Source organism: Lampetra fluviatilis, chromosome 79, assembly GCF_964198595.1.
Source record: "Lampetra fluviatilis chromosome 79, kcLamFluv1.1, whole genome shotgun sequence".
Taxonomy (NCBI): Eukaryota; Metazoa; Chordata; class Hyperoartia; order Petromyzontiformes; family Petromyzontidae; genus Lampetra; species Lampetra fluviatilis.
The window spans coordinates 2,324,038-2,349,131 of record NC_136353.1 but is presented as its reverse complement, the minus strand read 5'-3'; the positions used below and the strand labels follow the sequence as shown (position 1 = coordinate 2,349,131).

The following is a 25,094-nucleotide window of genomic DNA, read 5'->3' as shown; positions in this document are numbered from 1 at the left end:
ACCATACCGTGTCAGCCCGTACAGCTTACCCCGTGTTCAAGTACAGGAGAAATTGAATTTTCAGGTCCATACGGCGTTACGGCCGTTACAATACGGGCAGCCAAAATGATAATAAGTCTGTGTTTGTGTTTCTCGCTTGTGATGGAGGCTTTGTAGTATGACTGTGGCCGAGAAGACCTGAAGCTTCGTGCGGAGCGACAGACCAGGTAGCTTCCACACACACTAAGACAAAGATCCCCCGTATAGCATTAACAAACTGTTGGGGCAAGTGCTGTTAGCGAGCACCTATGAAGGCCGGCACAGCACACGAGGGGGTGGGTGGCCAACACCACGCCCGGCCGCCTTTGTCTCCCCAGTGGCGATGTTTACTACACACCACACCGCTACACCAGGTACTCATTAGAGGCTGAGTCGACCTCGGGGAGGCCCGGGATCGGTTCGGATAATTGTCACTGGTGTTGGCCGTGAGCGGGAATCGAACTCTGGACGCTGGGTTCTTAGTGCAGCGCGCTAACCGCTACACACACACACACAGGTACACACAGGTACGCGCACACACAGGTATACGCACACACAGGTACGCGCACACACACACACAGGTACGTACACACACACACAGGTACACTCATGCGCGATGTCATTCCTTTTTTTATTTCGATAAGCGGCGAGACTCAACCCAGACCGAGTGGTGGACACGAGAAAGAGAGAGAGAGAGGAAGGGGGAGGGGGGGAGGGGAAGCGAACGGAGCGAGAGAAAAATACCAAAATATGGATTCAATATCATTCTGTTTAAATCCTTACGAGTAGAAAGTACACAAAAATAAATAGAGGTGGTGTAGACGGGGGGGAGGGGGGCAGGGGGGGGGGTGCTCGCCGCACCGCGCGATCGACGTTCACGCGGAAAATAAATCGAAATTTCCTTCACGAACTTAAAAAAAAAACGCACAAAGAGAGAGAGAAATCATTAACTCGCTGACAAACACAACAACAACAACAACCCACCTCCCCCACCACCCCCTCTCTCCTCACCACGGTGATAATTAACCGTCGTCAACACGAATGTAAGTAAACAATAACAATGCCGCCACGCGTTTGAAAAATCGCAACAAAAAGAAACTCGCACGCACGATTTGCGTACGGTAGCAAGTACGTGCCGCTATTGGCGTACGTGCGTACGCAAGTACGTGCGCGCTGTTGGCGTACGTGCGTACGGTAGCAAGTACGTGCGCGTCGCTGGCGTGCGGGAGATGGAGCGGACCGTTTTGTCGTCGCGAAATGAGAACGGAGAGAGGGAGGGCGGGTGGGTGGACGGGGGGCAGCGAGAAATGACAAACTTCTCACGAAATTATAAACGGACGGTGGTGGTGGTGGTGGGAGAGTGGGGGAGAGCGGGAGGGGAGAGAGTGGGAGGGGAGAGAGTGGGGAGAGAGAGTGGGGGGAGACGAGGGGGTGGGGAGAGAGAGTGGGGGGAGAGGAGGGGGTGGGGAGAGAGAGTGGGGGGAGAGTGAAGGGAGAGTGGGGAGAGAGTGAAGGGAGAGTGGGGAGAGAGTGAAGGGAGAGTGAAGGGAGAGTGAAGGGAGAGTGGAGGAAGATGGGCAGAATGTCGAGGGGGGGGCGGAGGAGTGGGAGAGTGGGGGGAGAGTGGGGAGAGAGACATGGGTGGGGAGAGAGCAGGAGAGTGGGGGGGGGGAGACAGTGGGTGGGGGAAGAGAGTGGGAAGAGACTGGGGGGAAATGGGGAGAGAGTGTGGAGGGGGGGGGAGAGTGGGGGGAGAGTGGGGGGATAGAGAGCAAGCGTCGGTGGCAATCGTAACAGCGCGGCGATCAGTCACCACCGCGACCATCACCACCACGGCCACCACCACCACGGCCACCACGGCCACCACCACCACTACCACCACGGCGGCTAAGACGACGTTCACGCAAACGGCAAAAAAATATAAAGGCGGAAGAGTAGGAGCGCTACTTGCGCTGCTGCTGCGCTGTGGAATGCATGGTGAGGGGTGAGGTGAGGGGTGAGGGGTGAGGGGTGAGGTGTGAGGGGTGAGGTGAGGGGTGAGGGCAGGAACACGGCCAGTCAACCCCAGCGCTACCGAATCACCACCACCTGCTGGAGGCATTCCGCGTGTACACACGTGTCGCACGCACACACACACACACGTATCGCACACACGTGTGCGTGCGTGCGTATGTACCCCGCCGCAGTTTCACTGCCCAAAAAAGGTTGAGTCGCTCGGATTTGTGGGCGGACGCAGAGAGGTGGGCGGGTGAGATGGTGGGCGGGTGAGATGGTGGGCGGGCGAGATGGTGGACGGGCGAGATGGTGGGTGGGCGGGTGAGATGGTGGGTGAGATGGTGGGTGGGTGGGTGGGTGAGATGGTGGGCGGGTGAGATGGTGGGCGGGTGAGATGGTGGGCGGGTGAGATGGTGGGCGGGTGGGTGAGATGGTGGACAGGTGAGATGGTGGACGGGCGAGATGGTGGAGGGGCGAGATGGTGGACGGGCGAGAAGGCGAGAATTCTACCTACTCCCACCGTACAATCATAACCACCCCACACACACTACCACCCACCCACTCACCTACCCCCCCACCTCACAAAAACAAAACCTTGGCCTGTCACTCTGTAGATGGATGGATAGAGAGGTGGTGGGTGGGTGGGCGAAGTGGTTTTGTACCTCCCACCGTACATACAATCATAACCTCCACCTCCCCCCACTAACCCACCCACCGCACCACGGCCCAACAGCCCCTCATCCCAAGTTGTGAGCGTCAAGTGGTGGGGGGGGCAGGAAAGCTGTGTGTGGCTTAGCGAAGGGGGGGCAGGGGGGGAGAGGGAGGTGGGGGCGGGGGGGAGAGGGGGGGCAGGGTGGGGGGGGGGCAGGGGGGGGGCAGGGGGTCAGCTCAGCCGGACTTGAAGAGGAGGATGGCCACCTGGCCCAGGTAGAAGTAGATAAAGTGCTTTGTCTCGTGGGTCACGTAGCTGCCAAAGTTACGCCCCACGATGCAGTGCCAGGTGGGGTTGTACTTCTTGTCGAATTCCTGCGGCTCGCAAAGAGGGACGGACGCGCCAGAGAGAGAGAGAGAAAGACACGGACGGACGGGGGTTAGTGGAGCGAGACACAGAGATCACCAAGAGACGGAGAGAGCGAGTGAACGAGCGAGCACAGCCCCACGGGAGCGAGAGAGTGAGAGCGAGCGTGTGAGAGCGAGCGTGTGTGTGAGCGAGCGAGTGTGTGAGCGAGCGTGCGTGTGAGCGAGCGTGCGTGTGTGTGAGAGAGCGTGCGAGTGAGCGAGCGTGTGAGTGAGTGAGCGAGTGAGGGAGAGAGCGTGTGAGTGAGTGAGCGAGTGAGCAAGTGAGCGAGGGAGCGAGCGTGTGAGAGTGTGTGAGTGAGTGAGAGAGCGAGTGTGTGTGCGAGCGAGTGTGTGAGGGAGCGTGCGAGCGAGTGTGTGAGGGAGAGCGCGTGTGAGGGAGCGAGTGAGTGTGCGAGCGAGTGTGTGAGGGAGCGTGTGAGTGAGCAAGCGAGCGTGCGATCGAGCGTGCGAGCGGCACCTTTTTGATGTAGGCTGCGATGTCCTTCTCGATGTTGTACTTCTCGAGGGCCTGCGTGGCACAGTCGACCGCGTCCTGCTGCATCTCCTCCGACATGTCGGCATTCTTGATCACCGCTTTGCGTTCCGACATCTTGCTGGGGACCCCCCGGCTGCGAACAGCCCCACGGAGAAATAAAAAACACAAAACGTGCGGTCGCATTAAAAAAGAGAAGAGACTAAAATTTGTTTTACCAACTTCTTGGTTCTTTCGGTAAAGTCACGTAGAATGGAAATAATAACCAAGAAGATGAATCCCTGCAGTCACGAAAGCTTTAAATCGAAATTGTTTTACCAAGATTAGAATAGGCTTTCCCATTTTGTCTGACAACAATCAGCGGTGTTCAGATGTTAAAATATCAAACGGAAACCTTTTAAAAGACATTCCTGCGGAGGGAGCTGGTAGCTCAGTCAATACACTACACTGAGACTATGGGTGGCAGTGCTGAGTCTATGGGTGGCAGTGTTGAGTCTATGCACTATACACAACACTATGAGTCTATGGGTGGCAGTGTTGAGTCTATACACTACACTTGAGTCTATGGGTGACAGTGCTGTGTCTACACACTATACACTACACTATGAGTCTATGGGTGGCAGTGCTGAGTCTATACACTACACTTGAGTCTATGGGTGACAGTGCTGAGTATATACACTATACACAACACTGTGAGTCTATGGGTGGCAGTGCTGAGTCTATACACTACACTATGAGTCTATGGGTGGCAGTGCTGAGTCTATACACTACACTATGAGTCTATGGGTGGCAGTGTTGCGTCTATGGGTGGCAGTGTTGAGTCTATACACTACACTTGAGTCTATGGGTGACAGTGCTGAGTCTATACACTATACACAACATTGTGAGTCTATGGGTGGCAGTGCTGAGTCTATACACTACACTATGAGTCTATGGGTGACAGTGCTGAGTCTATACACTACACTATGAGTCTATGGGTGACAGTGCTGAGTCTATACACTACACTATGAGCCTATGGGTGGCAGTGCTGAGTCTATACACTACACTATGAGTCTATGGGTGGCAGTGTTGAGTCTATGGGTGGCAGTGTTGAGTCTATGGGTGGCAGTGTTGAGTCTATGGGTGGCAGTGTTGAGTCTATGGGTGGCAGTGTTGAGTCTATACACTATGAGTCTATGGGTGGCAGTGTTGAGTCTACACACTACACTATGAGTCTATGGGTGGCAGTGTTGAGTCTACACACTACACTATGAGTCTATGGGTGGCAGTGTTGAGTCTACACACTACACTATGAGTCTATGGGTGGCAGTGTTGAGTCTATACACTACACTATGAGTCTATGGGTGGCAGTGTTGAGTCTATACACTACACTATGAGTCTGAGTCTATGGGTGGCAGTGTTGAGTCTATGGGTGGCAGTGTTGAGTCTATGGGTGGCAGTGTTGAGTCTATACACTACACTTGAGTCTATGGGTGACAGTGCTGAGTCTATTACAGCTGTAAACCCCTTAACACATTCCTGCGGAGGGAGCTGGTAGGAACGTTGGGTTGCTCGGTCAATGGCCAGGGTCAACGGCTAGGGCGTGGTGTATTCCGCAGATATGCCCGACTGAGGGCGGGCACAAGCCGGCGTGAGTAGGTTAAACGTTGAGTTTTATAAGGGCACCACGGGGTGAGCAGCCCATCCACACCCAGCCCCTCCCCACCCAGCCCCTCCCCACCCACCCCCACCCTCCAACTCACCCAGCCCCACCCTCCCCAACCAGCCCCTCCCCACCCAGCCCCACCCCACCCAGCCCCCCCCTCCCCACCCAGCCCCACCCTCACCCAGCCCTCCCAACCCAGCCCCACCCTCCCCAACCCAAAAAAAATTAACCCGTAAAAACAAAGTTTTTCACTATAAATCCTTTATATGCGTGGCGGCTAGAGTCCTCTCGTCCTCTGGCTTGAGATGGCTGCCACCTATGGGTCAGATGATTGCCTGCCACCATTAAGCAATTGGTAATTAAATATAATTTATTTTTTCCTAAAAAGTGTAAAGTTATGGAAAAAATTTTTCACGAAAATAAATTGTCACGCACAACGAGTCTGTGTGCAAAATGTCAGCTCGATTGGATCACGGGAAGTTGGTTAAAAAAACGACCAAAAGATTTGCACGGTCGTAAGCGCGCAAGCAAGCGAGCGAGCGAACTTAATATAAAGGATTTAAAAACACACGAGCCCCTTCAAAAACGTTAGCGGCGCTGCCGACACGGGCAGAGGAGGCCCACTTCCCGTCACGCGGCAGAGCGTGGGCATTGCCATGGCAACGCGTCAACAGCTGCAGCGGCGGGGAGGGGGGATGGGGGTGTGCAAACGCACGTGTCGTCATGGAGCGCAAACGCACGTGTCGTCATGGAGATGGGTCGTCAAGGACGCTTTGCCACTGGGGCAGTTGGGAGGCAGTGGCCCTCCAACAACAACGGAGGGCGGAAGGAGCGACGCTCACAACAACGGGGCGGGGGCGCCGGGCGGATAAAACGCAGCGAGAGTTGCACCACCTGTATCCACCTGCCCCCTACTGTGCCATCTACCAGTCGTGATCTCAGTCAGTCAACCCTATAGGCACCTGCCGGGTCTTTCCCCGTGACCTCCTGCTAATGCACCTAGCCTGGCACAGCAGTCAACCCATGGCACCTGCTGGGTCTGTCCCGTGACCTCCTCCTGCACCTAGCCTGGCACAGCAGTACAACCCATGGCACCTGCAGGGTCTGTCCCCGTGACCTCCTGCTCATGCACCTAGCCTGGCACAGCAGTGCAACCCCATGCAACCTGCTGGGTCTGTCCCATGACCTCCTCCTGCACCTAGCCTGGCACAGCAGTGCAACCCCATGCAACCTGCTGGGTCTGTCCCATGACCTCCTCCTGCACCTAGCCTGGCATAGCAGTACAACCCATGGCACCTGCCGGGTCTGTCCCGTGACCTCCTCCTGCACCTAGCCTGGCACAGCAATACAACCCATGCCACCTGCTGGGTCTGTCCCATGACCTCCTCCTCCTGCACCTAGCCTGGCACAGCAGTACAACCCATCGCACCTGCTGGGTCTGTCCCGTGACCTCCTCCTCCTGCACCTAGCCTGGCACAGCAGTCAACCCATGGCACCTGCTGGGTCTGTCCCCGTGACCTCCTCCTCCTGCACCTAGCCTGGCACAGCAGTACAACCCATGCCACCTGCTGGGTCTGTCCCGTGACCTCCTCCTGCACCTAGCCTGGCACAGCAGTGCAACCCCATGCAACCTGCTGGGTCTGTCCCATGACCTCCTCCTGCACCTAGCCTGGCATAGCAGTACAACCCATGGCACCTGCCGGGTCTGTCCCGTGACCTCCTCCTCCTGCACCTAGCCTGGCACAGCAGTCAACCCATGGCACCTGCTGGGTCTGTCCCGTGACCACCTCTTCCTGCACCTAGCCTGGCACAGCAGTGCAACCCATGCCACCTGCTGGGTCTGTCCCACGACCTCCTCCTGCACCTAGCCTGGCACAGCAGTCAACCCATGACACCTGCTGGGTCTGTCCCATGACCTCCTCCTGCACCTAGCCTGGCACAGCAGTCAACCCATGACACCTGCTGGGTCTGTCCCATGACCTCCTCCTCCTGCACCTAGCCTGGAACAGCAGTGCAACCCATGCCACCTGCTGGGTCTGTCCCACGACCTCCTTCTGCACCTAGCCTGGCACAGCAGTGCAACCCATGCCACCTGCTGGGTCTGTCCCACGACCTCCTCCTGCACCTAGCCTGGCACAGCAGTCAACCCATGACACCTGCTGGGTCTGTCCCATGACCTCCTTCTGCACCTAGCCTGGCACAGCAATGCAACTCATGCCACCTGCTGGGTCTGTCCCGTGCCCTCCCTGCCAGCGGGCGTTGTGGCCGAAACGTCGTGAGAATTGTATTTTATTACGTCTTATTTTTATTATTCTATTATTTCCCTTCTACGTGATGACTTCACCGAAAGAACCAAGAAGATGAATCCCTGCAGTCACGAAAGCTTTAAATCGAAACCATAGAATATGTACATCTTGAGTTTGCATGTCCCCCCCCCCTCTCTCTCCCCGTGGTCGCGTGGATTTTGTCCCTCCGATTTACGCCCCTCCACATTCTAGAATCAACCTCACGCGTCACTCTCTCTCTGGCCCCCCACAAAGTTATTTTGATTTGTTTTCCAGGTCTCTCTCGTTTCCCCCCCCCCCCTTCACAAACGAGAATCGCAGTGCCTCTATAGGAGAAAAATCCACGCGACAAGATGCTAATCAGTTCAACACGCTGTAGGCTCCATTGGAACCTCATTTGCCAGTAGAAAAATATGATAATTGGTTTTTTTACCCTTCTATCTGGCAACAAAACCGACACCTTTTTTTTTTACAAGGAGTCATGTTTGCATAGACCACAATACCTGCAGTCATAATGCAAACAAAAAACATAACTCTAATAATGTGTGCACTGTCCTTGAAGTTGATTGGTCCACACCCGAGACAGCTTTCCTTAGAGCCTAGTCTCAGATAGAAGGGTAAAAAACCAATATTTTTCTTCAGGCAAATGAGGTTCCAATGGTGTAAATGCTTACCCCGAGCTCTCATATTCTGATGGTGCATTGTCTTTGAGTTGTGCGCCTTTTGGCGTCATCTGGTCCAACACCATGTGAGACTAGGCTCTAAGGAAAGCTGTCTCGGGTGTGGACCAATCAACTTCAAGTACAGTGCAAACATTATCAGAGTAATGTTCTGTTTGCATTATGACTGCAGGTATTGTGGTCTATGCAAATGTAGGGTTGTTACGGGAGGGCTGTAGGTGCATGGGATCCAACGGGGAATAAACACAGTGGGCGGAGCTCCGGGAGTACACGGGGGGGGTGCCCGCAGCGACGTCCGCATCAGGCAGCCTGGGGGGTTGTGATCCTGACGGGGGGTATAAAGGGGGAGGACAGAGAGAGCTCGTGGCTCAGTCTGGGAACGAAGGAGGAAGAAGGAAGATCTCCTAGTTAGAAGCCCTGGACTCCCCTCGACGCCGCCCTTGTCAGGGCTGCGGAGGATCGAGCCAGAGGCGTGGTTCCGTGAACCAGGGTCAGTACCCTGGGACTCCGGAGACCGTAGCCCGACTCACCAGTGTCGGGCCAGTTAGCCTCCCCTAGCCCGTTAGTGGAGGACTTGGGAGTAGGTCAGGATTAGCTTGGGTGTATCCCCAGTTATCCGGGTGAGGGGGCCGCTACCCCCTCTAGTGCTGTCCTGTACCGACAACTTGTAATAAAGATACGTGTGCCTCAACCTGGGTGTCCAGCGTACTTACCGGTACTTCACAAACATGACTCCTTGTAAAAAAAAGGTGTCAGTTTGGTTGCCAGATAAAAGGGTAAATAAACAATTATCACGCTGTAGGCTTTCGCGACCAATATCATCCGTAGAGGTTGTTGTTGAGTTAGATCACGTAAATATAGAAACGTGTCGTTTAAAACCCGCCACCGCCACCTAGTAAGGGTTGTCACGTAACATGGACATGCCAATTCGTCACTAGTACAGCACACCGGTGCGTTGGAGAGCCAAGCCACCAGGAGAGAGAGTTGTTCAAATCTCAACACACCCCTGGGAAGTACAGCAGACGGAGCGTAGTGTTTTATCACCCCCTACCGGCAGATCAATGCCCACACAATCAGACGCGCAGAGACCCACAGAGTCACTCGCGCAGAGACCCACAGACTCACTCGCACAGAGACCCACAGACTCACTCGCACAGAGACCCACAGACTCACTCGCACAGAGACCCACAGAGTCACTCGCACAGAGACCCACAGAGTCACTCGCACAGAGACCCACAGAGTCACTCGCACAGAGACCCACAGAGTCACTCGCACAGAGACCCACAGACTCACTCGCACAGAGACCCACAGACTCACTCGCACAGAGACCCACAGACTCACTCGCACAGAGACCCACAGACTCACTCGCGCAGAGACCCACAGACTCACTCGCGCAGAGACCCACAGACTCACTCGCGCAGAGACCCACAGACTCACTCGCGCAGAGACCCACAGACTCACTCGCACAGAGACCCACAGACTCACTCGCGCAGAGACCCACAGACTCACTCGCACAGAGACCCACAGACTCACTCGCGCAGAGACCCACAGACTCACTCGCGCAGAGACCCACAGACTCACTCGCGCAGAGACCCACAGACTCACTCGCGCAGAGACCCACAGACTCACTCGCGCAGAGACCCACAGACTCACTCGCGCAGAGACCCACAGAGTCACTCGCACAGAGACCCACAGAGTCACTCGCACAGAGACCCACAGAGTTACCCGCACAGAGACCCACAGACTCACCACACAGAGACCCACAGACTCACTCGCACAGAGACCCACAGACTCACTCGCACAGAGACCCACAGACTCACTCGCACAGAGACCCACAGACTCACTCGCGCAGAGACCCACAGACTCACTCACACAGAGACCCACAGACTCACTCGCGCAGAGACCCACAGACTCACTCACGCAGAGACCCACAGACTCACTCGCGCAGAGACCCACAGACTCACTCGCGCAGCGACCCACAGACCCACTCGCAGAGAGACCGATAGACTCACCACACAGAGAGCCATAGACTCACTCGCACAGAGACCCACAGACTCACCACACAGACCGGTAGACTCACTCACACAGAGACCCACAGACTCACCACACAGACCCATATACTCACACAGACGCATAGACTCGCCCGCACAAAGACCCACAGACTCACTCACACAGAGACCCACAGACTCACTCGCACAGAGAGCCACAGACTCACTCACACAGAGACCCACAGACTCACTCACACAGAGACCCACAGACTCACCACACAGAGACCCAGAGACTCACTCACACAGAGACCCAGAGACTCACCACACAGAGACCCACAGACTCACCTCACACAGAGACCCACAGACTCACTCACACAGAGACCCACAGACTCACCACACAGAGACCCACAGACTCACTCACACAGAGACCCATAGACTCACCACACAGAGACCCACAGACTCACTCACACAGAGACCCATAGACTCACTGCCACAGAGACCCATAGACTCACTGCCACAGAGACCCATAGACTCACTGACAAGAGACCCACAGACTCACTCACACAAGAGACCCAGACTCACACAGAGACCCATAGATTCGCCCCACAGAGACCCACAGACTCACCACACAGACACACAGTAACCACGGTAGTAGCTATAATAGAGTGACTAAGAGGCGGCTGACTGCCATTGATTGAATAAGAGCGAGCCAATGAGTTAAGTTCATGACAACGGTAACCATGGCAGTAGTAGCTATAATAGTGTGATAAGGTGGTGAGTGACTGAGTGAGCCAGTGAGTCAAGTTCATGACAACGGTAACCATGGCGGTAGTAGCTATAGTAGTGTGATAAGGTGGTGAGTGACTGAGTGAGCGAGTGAGTGACGTTCATGACAACGGTGACCATGGCAGTAGTAGCTATAATAGTGTGATAAGGAGGCGAGTGACTGAGTGAGCCAGTGAGTCAAGTTCATGACAACGGTAACCATGGCGGTAGCAGCTATAATAGTGTGATAAGGTGAGTGACTGAGTGAGCCAGTGAGTCAAGTTCATGACAACGGTAACCATGGCGGTAGTAGCTATAATAGTGTGATAAGGAGGTGCATGACTGAGTGAGCCAGTGAGTCAATTTCATGACAACGGTAACCATGGCAGTAGTAGCTATAATAGTGTGATAAGGAGTTGAGTGACTGAGTGAGCCAGTGAGTCAAGTTCATGACAACGGTAACCATGGCGGTAGTAGCTATAATAGTGTGATGAGGAGGTGAGTGACTGAGTGAGCCAGTGAGTCAAGTTCATGACAACGGTAACCATGGCGGTAGTAGCTATAATAGTGTGATGAGGAGGTGAGTGACTGAGTGAGCCAGTGAGTCAAGTTCATGACAACGGTAACCATGGCAGTAGTAGCTATAATAGTGTGATGAGGAGGTGAGTGACTGAGTGAGCCAGTGAGTCAAGTTCATGTCAACGGTAACCATGGCAGTAGTAGCTATAATAGTGTGATAAGGAGGTGCATGACTGAGTGAGCCAGTGAGTCAAGTTCATGACAACGGTAACCATGGCGGTAGCAGCTATAAGTGTGATGAGGAGGTGAGTGACTGAGTGAGCCAGTGAGTCAAGTTCATGTCAACGGTAACCATGGCAGTAGTAGCTATAATAGTGTGATAAGGAGGTGCATGACTGAGTGAGCCAGTGAGTCAAGTTCATGACAACGGTAACCATGGCAGTAGTAGCTATAATAGTGTGACAAGGAGTTGAGTGACTGAGTGAGCCAGTGAGTCAAGTTCATGACAACGGTAACCATGGCAGTAGTAGCTATAATAGTGTGATAAGGAGCTGAGTGACTGAGTGAGCGAGTGAGTCAAGTTCATGACAACGGTAACCATGGCGGTAGTAGCTAAAATAGAGTGATAAGGAGCTGAGTGACTGAGTGAGCCAGTGAGTCAAGTTCATGACAACGGTAACCATGGCAGTAGTAGCTATAATAGTGTGGTGAGGAGGTGAGTGACTGTCAGTGAATGACTGAGATCTAGTGAGTGACGTTCACGGCAACAGTAACCATGACAAACCTGTCAACTCCTTATCGGTGCCCCTACCTTATTACGGACAAATTCGTACCTACCACCACACTACTACTATAATACTACCACCACACTGCATAACCACTACTAGTTTGATTATTCTACTACCACACAGGTAACTTATAGTACTAGTACTATAGTAGTACTACTACCATCACACTGGACACTACTACTATAATACTACCACCACACTGCATACCTACTACTAGTTTAATTATTCTATTACCACACAGGTAATTATAGTACTATAGTAGTACTACCACCACACTAGGCACTACACTACTACTATAATACTACCACCACCACAATGGACACTACACTACTACTATAATACTACCACCACACTGCATAACCACTACTAGCTTGATTATTCTACTACCACACAGGTAACTATAGTACTAGTACTATAGTAGTACTACTACCACCACACTGGACACTACACTACTACTATAATACTACCACCACACTGCATACCTACTACTAGTTTAATTATTCTATTACCACACAGGTAATTATAGTACTAGTACTATAGTAGTACTACCACCACACTAGGCACTACACTACTACCACCACCACAATGGACACTACACTACTACTATAATACTACCACCACCACAATGGACACTACACTACTACTATAATACTACCACCACACTGCATAACCACTACTAGTTTGATTATTCTACTACCACACAGGTAACTATAGTACTCGTACTATAGTAGTATTACTACCTCCACACTGCATACCTACTACACGTTTGATTACTCAACTATCACACAGGTAACTATAATACTATAGTAGTACTATTAGGAGTGGTGCGTGTATTGTGGTGCAGTGTATAGTGCAGTCCATTGCAGTGTAGTGTAATGTATAGTGTAGTATGTGTAGTGTAGAGTAGTACAAATATTTACACTACAGATTCTAACACACAACCGCCATTCGCCAATAAGTAGTGGTGACGTCACCACACAGCTTGTGCCAGGCTAGGTGCACGTTAAGGCCACGTGGAGTGTCGAACGCCCGTTGGCAAGAGAGGAGAGACCCAAGCAGGTGCCACGGGTCGACTGAGACGAGTGGCCGATGCACCACCTATGCCCCCTACTGTGCTTTAGCCACCCGGCGCTCCGCTCATTGTTGTGAGCATCGCTCCTCCGCCCTCCGTTGTTGCTGCAGGGCGACTGCCTCCAACTGCCCAGTAGCCTCACGGTGCACCTAGCCTGGCACTGTCCAGTAGCAGCGTCCTTCACGAGCCTCCTCCACAGAGGCCGATCTTGACACCGCTGGTACCGGTCATTGGCAAGTTCACTCAGCTCCACATCCTCCTGTACCACATCACTCCATCTCTTCTCTAGCCCGTCCACTCACCCACCACTCCATCTCTTTATAGCCCATCCCACTCACCCACCCACTCACCCATCAACTCCATCTCTTCTCTAGCCCATCCCACTCACCCACTCACCCATCAACTCCATCTCTTCTCTAGCCCACCCCACTCACCCACCCACCCACCCATCAACTCCATCTCTTCTCTAGCCCGTCCCACTCACCCACTCACCCATCACTCCATCTCTTCTCTAGCCCGTCCCACCCACCCACGCACCCACCCATCACTACATCTCTTCTCTAGCCCACCCCACTCACCCACCCACCCACTCACCCATCAACTCCATCTCTTCTCTAGCCCGTCCACTCACCCACCCACCTCACCCATCACTCCATCTCTTTATAGCCCATCCCACTCACCCACCCACCCACTCACCCATCAACTCCATCTCTTCTCTAGCCCGTCCCACTCACCCACTCACCCATCACTCCATCTCTTTATAGCCCATCCCACTCACCCACCCACTCACCCATCAGCTCCATCTCTTCTCTAGTCCATCCCACTCACCCACCCACCCACTCACCCATCAGCTCCATCTCTTCTCTAGCCTGTCCCACTCACCCACCCACCTCACCCATCACTCCATCTCTTCTCTAGCCCATCCCACTCACCCACCCACTCACCCATCAACTCCATCTCTTCTCTAGCCCGTCCCACTCACCCATCAACTCCATCTCTTCTCTAGCCCGTCCCACTCACCCACCCACCAGCTCCATCTCTTAATAGCCCGTGCCACCCACCCACCCATTCACCCATCAACTCCATCTCTTCTCTAGCCCGTCCCACCCACCCACCCACTCACCCATCAGTTCCATCTCTTCTCTAGCCCGTGCCGCGCCCGGTTCGCCCCTTATATCTGGCCAAACAAAATCCGCTTGGGCATGCGGTGGCCAGGCATGCGGGCTACATGACCCAGCCAACGCAGCCCTTGGCTGTCGGAGGAGCTCACCAATGGGACTTGGTATATACAGTATATATATACAGTATACACACACGCACTTAGATTGGGAGAATTCCACAGTGCGTTCAGTTTAATGTGGCCTAACCACCACGTCTGAGGGCATTGCTCCGCTAGTCTGAGGGGCATTGCTCTGCCAGTCTGAGGGGCATTGCTCTGATAGTCTGAGGAGCATTGCTCTGCTAGAGGAGCATTGCTAGTCTGAGGGGCATTGCTCTGCCAGTCTGAGGGGCATTGCTCTGCTAGTCTGAAGGGCATTGCTCTGCTAGTCTGAGGGGCATTGCTCTGCCAGAGGGGCATTGCTCCGCTAGTCTGAGGGCATTGCTAGTCTGAGGGGCATTGCTCTGCCAGTCTGAGGGGCATTGCTCTGCTAGTCTGAGGGCATTGCTCTGCTAGTCTGAGGGCATTGCTCTGCTAGTCTGAGGGCATTGCTCTGCTAGTCTGAGGGGCATTGCTCTGCTAGAGGGGCATTGCTCTGCTAGTCAGAGAGCATTGCTCTGCTAGAGGGGCATTGCTCTGCAAGTCTGAGGGGCATTGCTCTGCTGTGGGGCATTGCTCTGCTAGTCTGAGGGGCATCGCTCTGCTGTGGGGCATTGCTCTGCTAGTCTGAGGGCATTGCTCTGCTAGTCTGAGGGCATTGCTCTGCTAGTCTGAGGGGCATTGCTCTGCCAGTCTGAGGGGCATTGCTCTGCCAGTCTGAGGGGCATTGCTCTGCCAGTCTGAGGGGCATTGCTCTGCCAGTCTGAGGGGCATTGCTCTGCCAGTCTGAGGGGCATTGCTCTGCTAGAGGGGCATTGCTCTGCTAGTCTGAGGGGCATTGCTCTGCCAGAGGGGCATTGCTCTGCCAGAGGGGCATTGCTCTGCCAGAGGGGCATTGCTCTGCCAGAGGGGCATTGCTCCGCTAGTCTGAGGGCATTGCTCCGCTAGTCTGAGGGCATTGCTCCGCTAGTCTGAGGGCATTGCTCCGCTAGTCTGAGGGCATTGCTCCGCTAGTCTGAGGGCATTGCTCCGCTAGTCTGAGGGCATTGCTCCGCTAGTCTGAGGGCATTGCTCCGCTAGTCTGAGGGCATTGCTCCGCTAGTCTGAGGGCATTGCTCCGCTAGTCTGAGGGCATTGCTCCGCTAGTCTGAGGGCATTGCTCCGCTAGTCTGAGGGCATTGCTCCGCTAGTCTGAGGGCATTGCTCCGCTAGTCTGAGGGCATTGCTAGTCTGAGGGGCATTGCTCTGCCAGTCTGAGGGGCATTGCTCTGCTAGTCTGAGGGGCATTGCTCTGCTGTGGGGCATTGCTCTGCTAGTCTGAGGGGCATTGCTCTGCTGTGGGGCATTGCTCTGCTGTGGGGCATTGCTCTGCTGTGGGGCATTGCTCTGCTGTGGGGCATTGCTCTGCTGTGGGGCATTGCTCTGCTGTGGGGCATTGCTCTGCTGTGGGGCATTGCTCTGCTGTGGGGCATTGCTCTGCTGTGGGGCATTGCTCTGCTGTGGGGCATTGCTCTGCTGTGGGGCATTGCTCTGCTGTGGGGCATTGCTCTGCTGTGGGGCATTGCTCTGCTGTGGGGCATTGCTCTGCTGTGGGGCATTGCTCTGCTGTGGGGCATTGCTCTGCTGTGGGGCATTGCTCTGCTGTGGGGCATTGCTCTGCTGTGGGGCATTGCTCTGCTGTGGGGCATTGCTCTGCTGTGGGGCATTGCTCTGCTGTGGGGCATTGCTCTGCTGTGGGGCATTGCTCTGCTGTGGGGCATTGCTCTGCTGTGGGGCATTGCTCTGCTAGTCTGAGGGCATTGCTCTGCTAGTCTGAGGGCATTGCTCTGCTAGTCTGAGGGGCATTGCTCTGCCAGTCTGAGGGGCATTGCTCCGCTATTCTGAGGGGCATTGCTCTGCTAGAGGGGCATTGCTCTGCCAGTCTGAGGGGCATTGCTCTGCTAGTCTGAGGGGCATTGCTCCGCCAGTCTGAGGGGCATTGCTCTGATAGTCTGAGGGGCATTGCTCTGCTAGAGGGGCATTGCTAGTCTGAGGGGCATTGCTCTGCTAGTCTGAGGAGCATTGCTCTGCCAGTCTGAGGGCATTGCTCTGCTAGAGGGGAATTGCTCTGCTAGTGTGAGGGGCATTGCTAGTCTGAGGGGCATTGCTCTGCTAGTCTGAGGGGCATTGCTCTGCCAGTCTGAGGTGAAATGTTAGCCAATGGTCTATTGGAAATGTAAGTCTATGAGCAATGTCAGTCTATGGTGCAATGTCAATCTATGGGCAATGTCAGTCTATGGTGCAATGTTAGTCGATGGGCAATGTCAGTCTATGGGCAATGTTAGTCGATGGGCAATGTTAGTCTATGGTGCAATGTTAGTCTATGGCAATGTGAGTCTATGGTGCAATGTTAGTCTATGGGCAATGTCAGTCTATGGTGCAATGTTAGTCTATGGGCAATGTGAGTCTATGGTGCAATGTTAGTCTATTGGCAATGTGAGTCTATGGTGCAATGTTAGTCTATGGTGCAATGTTAGTCGATGGGCAATGTTAGTCTATGGTGCAATGTTAGTCTATGGGCAATGTCAGTCTATGGTGCAATGTTAGTCTATGGGCAATGTGAGTCTATGGTGCAATGTTAGTCTATGGGCAATGTCAGTCTATGGTGCAATGTTAGTCTATGGTGCAATGTTAGTCTATGGTGCAATGTCAGTCTATGGTGCAATGTGAGTCTATGGTGCAATGTTAGTCTATTGGCAATGTGAGTCTATGGTGCAATGTTAGTCTATGGGCAATGTTAGTCTATGGGCAATGTTAGTCTATGGGCAATGTGAGTCTATGGTGCAATGTCAATCTATGGGCAATGTTAGTCTATGGTGCAATGTTAGTCTATTGGCAATGTTAGTCTATGGTGCAATGTCAGTCGATGGGTTGGAGAGAGTAAATCACTGCAAATCTGTGTTATTTCAACGGAGGGAACGGCGAAAAAATCTCCAGCAACTACACTCTAATGTTGAGGACATCTCTAACATTGCCCACAGAGGCGCAGACTAACATTGCCCATCTACTAACATTGCCCCTTGTACTAGCTGGCATTTGGGCATGAGGCTATAACAAGCCTAACATTGCCCATAGACTAACATTGCCCATACACCGAATAGGCAGACCACAGACCAGCATTGCCCATTAGACTTCAGACTAACACTAACATTGCCCACAGGACTGGCTGGCATTGCAAAGCCTAACATTGTCCATAGACCAACATTGCCCAAAGACTTAACATTCCCAAAGACTTAACATTGCCCATAGACTTAACATTGCCCATAGACTTAACATTGCCCATAGACTTAACATTGCCCATAGACTTCAGACCAACATTGCCCATAGACTTAACATTGCCCATAGACTTCAGACTAACATTGCCCATAGACCAATATTGCCCATAGACTTAACATTGCCCATAGACTTAACATTGCCCATAGACTTCAGACCAACATTGCCCATAGACTTAACATTGCCCATAGACTTAACATTGCCCATAGACTTCAGACTAACATTGCCCATAGACCAATATTGCCCATAGACTTAACATTGCCCATAGACTTAACATTGCCCATAGACTTAACATTGCCCATAGACTTAACATTGCCCATAGACTTAACATTGCCCATAGACTAGACTTAACATTGCCCATAGACCAATATTGCCCATAGACTAGACTTAACATTGCCCATAGACCAATATTGCCCATAGACTTAACATTGCCCATAGACTTAACATTGCCCATAGACTTAACATTGCCCATAGACTTCAGACTAACATTGCCCATAGACCAATATTGCCCATAGACTTAACATTGCCCATAGACTAGACTTAACATTGCCCATAGACCAATATTGCCCATAGACTTAACATTGCCCATAGACTTAACATTGCCCATAGACTTAACATTGCCCATAGACTTCAGACTAACATTGCCCATAGACTTAACATTGCCCATAGACTAACATTACTCGTGGACTTCACACTAACATTGCCCACAGACCGTATGCTCAGACCATAGACTTCACATTCCCCATAGACCAACATTGCCCATAGACTTCAGAATAACATTGTCCATAAGACCAGCATTGCCCATAGACTTAACATTGCCCATAGCAATCAGACTTAACATTTCCCATAGACCAACATTGCCCATAGACTAACATTGCCCATAGACTAACATTGCCCATAGACTTCAGAATAACATTGCCCATAGACCTAGCATTGCCCATAGACTAACATTGCCACTGTATACGCAGAGCAAAGAGCAGTATTGATCTCACTCAAGACTCGCCTTTGCACGTTCGTCACGTTAGCATACCAGCAATATCCATCAGTGCAACAACAACAACAACAATAGCAACAACAACAGCAACAATAAAATCACAACCTCGTGAGGTAAACAAATTAAAAAAATTCACATCACCGCGAAAAAATTCCCCTCAAATTAACTTTCATTATTACCGCTCAAAAAATATATATAACAGCCCGTAACAAAACACCGCCGCGAGTAACGATTTATAAAGATAACGTATAATAAAAATAACTCGTAGTTTCACCTGCTTATTAATCTTAGATCCACGGAGAACACGGGAATTTTTTTAATTTCTTCCCACCCAACCGGCGCTTCTTTCTGCTTCTGCTGCTTCTGGCGGAGCGGAGGCGGCAACGGAAATAAATCTGCGAAGTGCGGCCGGTGGTGATGTAGGGGAAGAGGGGGGGGTGTATCAATGCGCGTGACGTCACGCGCTCCCCCCAACCGCCGCCGCTCCCCCCCGCCGCCGTCGCCGATTGGCCCGCGGAGTCACCGCGGCGTGCGCCGATTGGACGGCAAAGAGGCGCGCGGCGGCGGCGCTGCGGCATTTCCAGGGTCGTGCGCCGGCGTCGTGTTGCCGACCAGGGTGCATCGCGCGAAGGGTTTTGTGTGCGGAGGGGGCGGGGTAGGGGGCGGGGTGGGGGCGGGGTGGGGGCGGGGTGGGGGCGGGGTGGGGGCGGGGTGGGGGCGGGGTGGGGGCGGGGCGCGCTGAGTTTTGGCGGGAAAATTGAAGCAAAAAAATGGCGCTGCAAAGCACCCCCCCCTCACCCCCCCCCCTCACCCCCCCCTCACCCCCCCCTCACCCCCCCCCTCACCCTCCCCTCACCCCCCCCTCACCCTCCCCTCACCCCCCCCCTCAGCCCCCCTCACCCCCCCTCACCCTCCCCTCATCGCCCCCTCACCCCCCCTCGCCCTCCCCTCACCCCCTCTCAACCCCCCCTCACCCCCCTCACCCCCCCCTCACCCTCCCCTCACCCCCCCTCACCCCCCCTCGCCCTCCCCTCACCCTCCCCTCACCCCCCCCCCTCACCCCCCCCTCACCCCCCCCCCCTCACCCCCCCCCTCAGCCCCCCTCACCCCTCCCCCTCACCCCCCCCCTCACCCCCCCTCGCCCTCCCCTCACCCCCTTTCAACCCCCCCTCACCCCCCTCACCCCCCCTCACCCCCCCCTCACCCTCCCCTCACCCCCCCCTCACCCTCCCCTCACCCCCTCCCCTCACCCTCCCCTCAACCCCCCTCACCCCCCCTCACCCTCCTCTCACCCCCCCTCATCCTCCCCTCACCCTCCCCTCACCCCCCCTCACCCTCCCCTCACCCCCCCTCACCCCCCCCTCACCCCCCCTCACCCTCCCCTCACCCCCCCTCACCCTCCCCTCACCCTCCCCTCACCCCCCCCTCACCCCCCCCTCACCCCCCCTCACCCTCCCCTCGGTGTTAGATGATCATCGTCAGCCATGACCATTATACTGTGAAACAAAATAGATTTTTGTGAAACAAAATTGCTTTTTTTTTCTGGGTAGTAAGTGTTATTTTCTAATTGCTTATGCCTCAAAAGTACGTAAAATGGCTCTTATTCGCCACAAAATTTGCTTTTGTGACCAGGACAGTGATATTTTGAAATTGACCTGTTTTCCAGAACATTTCAGATAGATTCAGTGCTGAGTAACTTCTAAAACATTCTAGAACTTTCCAGTCAAATTTTGATTTAAAGCTTTCGTGACTGCAGGGATTCATCTTCTTGGTTCTTTCGGTAAAGTCATCACGTAGAAGGGAAATAATAAATTAAAATAAATAAAACATAATAAAATAATATTATGTTTTTTATTAAAAATTAAAAAATAATGCAAATAAAACATAGTAAAATTATGTTTTTTTCATTTAAAATATTAAAATAATAAAAATAAAACATAATAAAATAATATTATGTTTTTTATTAAAAACAATAAAAATAAAACGTAATAAATAATGTTTTTTTCTTTAAAATAATAAAATAATAAATATTTAACATAATAAAATAATTCTCACGACGTTTCGGCCACAACGCAAGCAGCCGTCCTCAGGTGAAGAACAGGTCTGTCGGAAAGACAAAATTATTTTATTATCTTTTATTTTTATTATTTTATTATTTCCCTTCTACGTGATGACTTTACCGAAAGAACCAAGAAAAACTTTACAGTCATATAATTAGTATGAATACAGGGGCCTTAAGGGACCGTCCATAAATGACGTCACGCGATTTTGGACGATTTTTGACCCCCCCCCCTCGTCACACGACGTCACAAAAAGTCAGACCCCCCCCCTCAAATATGACGTCACAAAGCTCTGCCCCCCCCCCCCCCAAAAAAAAAAACATTCTTCAAATCGCTTTAAACTATTGTCATTGTAGTGCGTATTTAATGTGGCGCTGCACTCTAATGTTGTAGGAGAAAACTTTTATTAAAAAGTCTATTAAACTAAGTAGAACGTCTTCTTGGTTCTTTCGGTAAAGTCACGTAGAAGGGAAATAATAAAATAATAAAAATAAAACATTATAAAATAATTCTTATTTTAATAATTCTTATTTTATGATGTTTTATTTTTATTATTTTATTATTTCCCTTCTACGTGATGACTTTACCGAAAGAACCAAGAAGATGAATCCCTGCAGTCACGAAAGCTTTAAATCGAAATTTAAGTAGAACGTGTTGTGTCTATATTTATTTAAAGTTGCGCATTTTGATGTGACGTCACATTTCTCAAACCCCCCCGCCTCGTCACACATCGTCACAAAGGTCTGACACCCCCCCCCCCCTTAGGTGCGTGACGTCATTTATGGACGCCCCTAAGGAAAGTTTGTGTGGAATAATAGTCATTCTCTATACTTTTTAGGCATATGCAATTAGAAAATAACACTTACTACCCAGGTAACAAAAATAGTGTTACATATTGTTAACACTGAACCCTGTGAGAGCCTTAGTCTGGCTCTGTGAGCCTCAGTGATTAACACTGAACCCTGTGGGAGCCTCAGTCTGGCTCACTGAGCCTCAGTGATTCAACACTAAACCCTATGGGAGCCTCAGTCTGGCTCTGTGAGCCTCAGTGATTAACACTGAACCCTGTGAGAGCCTTAGTCTGGCTCTGTGAGCCTCAGTGATTAACACTGAACCCTGTGGGAGCCTCAGTCTGGCTCTGTGAGCCTCAGTGATTAACACTGAACCCTGTGAGAGCCTTAGTCTGGCTCTGTGAGCCTCAGTGATTAACACTGAACCCTGTGGGAGCCTCAGTCTGGCTCACTGAGCCTCAGTGATTAACACTGAACCCGATGGGAGCCTTAGTCTGGCTCTGTGAGCCTCAGCGATTAACACTGAACCCTATGGGAGCCTTAGTCTGGCTCTGTGAGCCTCAGCGATTAACACTGAACCCTGTGGGAGGGAGCCTTAGTCTGGCTCTGTGAGCCTCAGTGATTAACACTGAACCCTGTGGGAGGGAGCCTTAGTCTGGCTCTGTGAGCCTCAGTGATTAACACTGAACCCTGTGGGAGGGAGCCTTAGTCTGGCTCTGTGAGCCTCAGTGATTAACACTGAACCCTGTGGGAGCCTTAGTCTGGCTCTGTGCGCCTCAGTGATTCAACACTGAACCCTATGGGAGGGAGCCTTAGTCTGGCTCAGTGAGCCTCAGTGGTTAATATAGAACCCTATGGGAGCCTTAGTCTGGCTCTGTGAGCCTCAGTGATTCAACACTGAACCCTATGGGAGGGAGCCTCAATCTGGCTCTGTGAGCCTCAGCGATTAACACTGAACCCTATGGGAGGGAGCCTCAATCTGGCTCAGTGAGCCTCAGTCTGGATCAGTGAGCCTCAGTCTGGCTCTGTGAGGAAGCTCGTTCCTCCAAAGACGCCGTTGCTATTGCCACGTTGCTAGGCAACCGCGAAACTTCCACAACTGTTCACACATCCGGGCCTAATGTCGAGCGTGCGTTTAGGTGAACTCGGCCCTAAATCACTCGCCCGGTGCCGTGGGTGTGAAATAAACCACCACGGGGGGAGGGGGGGGGGGGCTGGGGAGACAAAGGCGGCCGGGCGTGGTGCTGCTGATCACTTAAGAGCACTTGCCCCAAGAGCCCGCATGGGCTATACGGGGTGCTTTGCCTCTGTTGTGTTTTGAAACTGTTTTACACGCGATGTAATGATGGTCAAGAGACCCATAGACTCACACAGAGACCCACACACTCTCTAACACAGAGTCTCATAGACTCACTCACATAGTCATAGACTTACTCACACATAGAGTCTCATAGACTCACTCACACAGAGACCCATAGACTCACTCACACAGAGACCCATAGACTCACTCACACAGAGACTCATAGACTCACTCACACACAGAGACCCATAGACTCACTCACACAGAGACCCATAGACTCACTCACACAGAGACCCATAGACTCACTCACACAGAGAGTCTCAGACTCACTCACACAGAGACCCAGAGACTCACTCACACAGAGACCCACAGACTCACTCGCACAGAGACCCACAGACTCACTCACACAGAGACCCATAGACTCACTCGCACAGAGACCCATAGACTCACTCACACAGAGACCCATAGACTCACTCGCACAGAGACCCACAGACTCACTCACACAGAGACCCAAAGACTCACTCGCACAGAGACCCATAGACTCACTCGCACAGAGACCCACAGACTCACTCGCACAGAGACCCACAGACTCACTCACAGAAACCCATAGACTCACTCACACAGAGACCCATAGACTCACTCGCACAGAGACCCACAGACTCACTCACACAGAGAGTCTCAGACTCACTCACACAGAGACCCAAAGACTCACTCACACAGAGACCCATAGACTCACTCGCACAGAGACCCACAGACTCACTCGCACAGAGACCCACAGACTCACTCACAGAGGGCCATAGACTCACTCACACAGAGAGTCTCAGACTCACTCACACAGAGACCCAGAGACTCACTCACACAGAGACCCACAGACTCACTCACACAGAGACCCATAGACTCACTCGCACAGAGACCCACAGACTCACTCGCACAGAGACCCACAGACTCACTCACAGAGGGCCATAGACTCACTCACACAGAGAGTCTCAGACTCACTCACACAGAGACCCAGAGACTCACTCACACAGAGACCCAAAGACTCACTCACACAGAGACCCATAGACTCACTCGCACAGAGACCCACAGACTCACTCGCACAGAGACCCACAGACTCACTCACAGAAACCCATAGACTCACTCACACAGAGACCCATAGACTCACTCGCACAGAGACCCACAGACTCACTCACACAGAGAGTCTCAGACTCACTCACACAGAGACCCAAAGACTCACTCACACAGAGACCCATAGACTCACTCGCACAGAGACCCACAGACTCACTCGCACAGAGACCCACAGACTCACTCACAGAGGGCCATAGACTCACTCACACAGAGAGTCTCAGACTCACTCACACAGAGACCCAGAGACTCACTCACACAGAGACCCATAGACTCACTCACACAGAGACCCATAGACTCACTCACACAGAGAGTCTCAGACTCACTCACACAGAGACCCAGAGACTCACTCACACAGAGACCCATAGACTCACTCGCACAGAGACCCACAGACTCACTCACAGAGGGCCATAGACTCACTCACACAGAGACCCATAGACTCACTCACACATGGGGTCTCATAGACTCACTCACACAGAGACCCACTCACTCACACAGAGCCATAGACTCACTCAGAGACCCACAAACTCACTCACACAGAGACTCAGACACTCACCCATCCAGTCAGAGTCACCCACAACGTTGATTCATCATCAGCAGCACCATCATGATCATCAGCAGAACCACCACCTCAGTAGTGGTGACTTCACCACGGCGCTCGTGCCAGGCTAGGTGCTGGTCACGTGACAGACCCAAAAGGTGCCGTGGGGTTGTGCTGCTGTGCCAGGCTAGGTGCAGGAGGTGGTCACATGACAGACCCAGCAGGTGCCGTGGGTTGTGCTGCTGTGCCAGGCTAGGTGCAGGACGGTTCACGTGACAGACCCAGCAGGTGCCGTGGGTTCTACTGCAGTGCCAGGCTAGGTGCAGGAGGTGGTCATGTGACAGACCCAGCAGGTGCCAGGCTAGGTGCAGGAGGTCACGTGACAGACCCAGCAGGTGCCGTGGGTTGT

At 52.6% G+C, this 25,094-nt stretch overlaps 1 protein-coding gene across 1 annotated transcript; it reads right to left on the bottom strand.

Annotated features, from left to right (window-relative positions):
- Positions 1–630: 630 nt before the first annotated feature.
- On the bottom strand, positions 631–19,290 carry LOC144953641 (dynein light chain 1, cytoplasmic). The gene is made up of 3 exons (XM_078884229.1): positions 19,146–19,290; positions 3,551–3,701; positions 631–3,039 (listed from the first exon to the last, which is right to left on the bottom strand). Exons 2-3 carry the CDS (start codon positions 3,680–3,682, stop codon positions 2,902–2,904), a joined length of 270 nt encoding a protein of 89 aa, XP_078740355.1. The 5' UTR covers positions 3,683–3,701; positions 19,146–19,290; the 3' UTR covers positions 631–2,901.
- Positions 19,291–25,094: the final 5,804 nt, after the last annotated feature.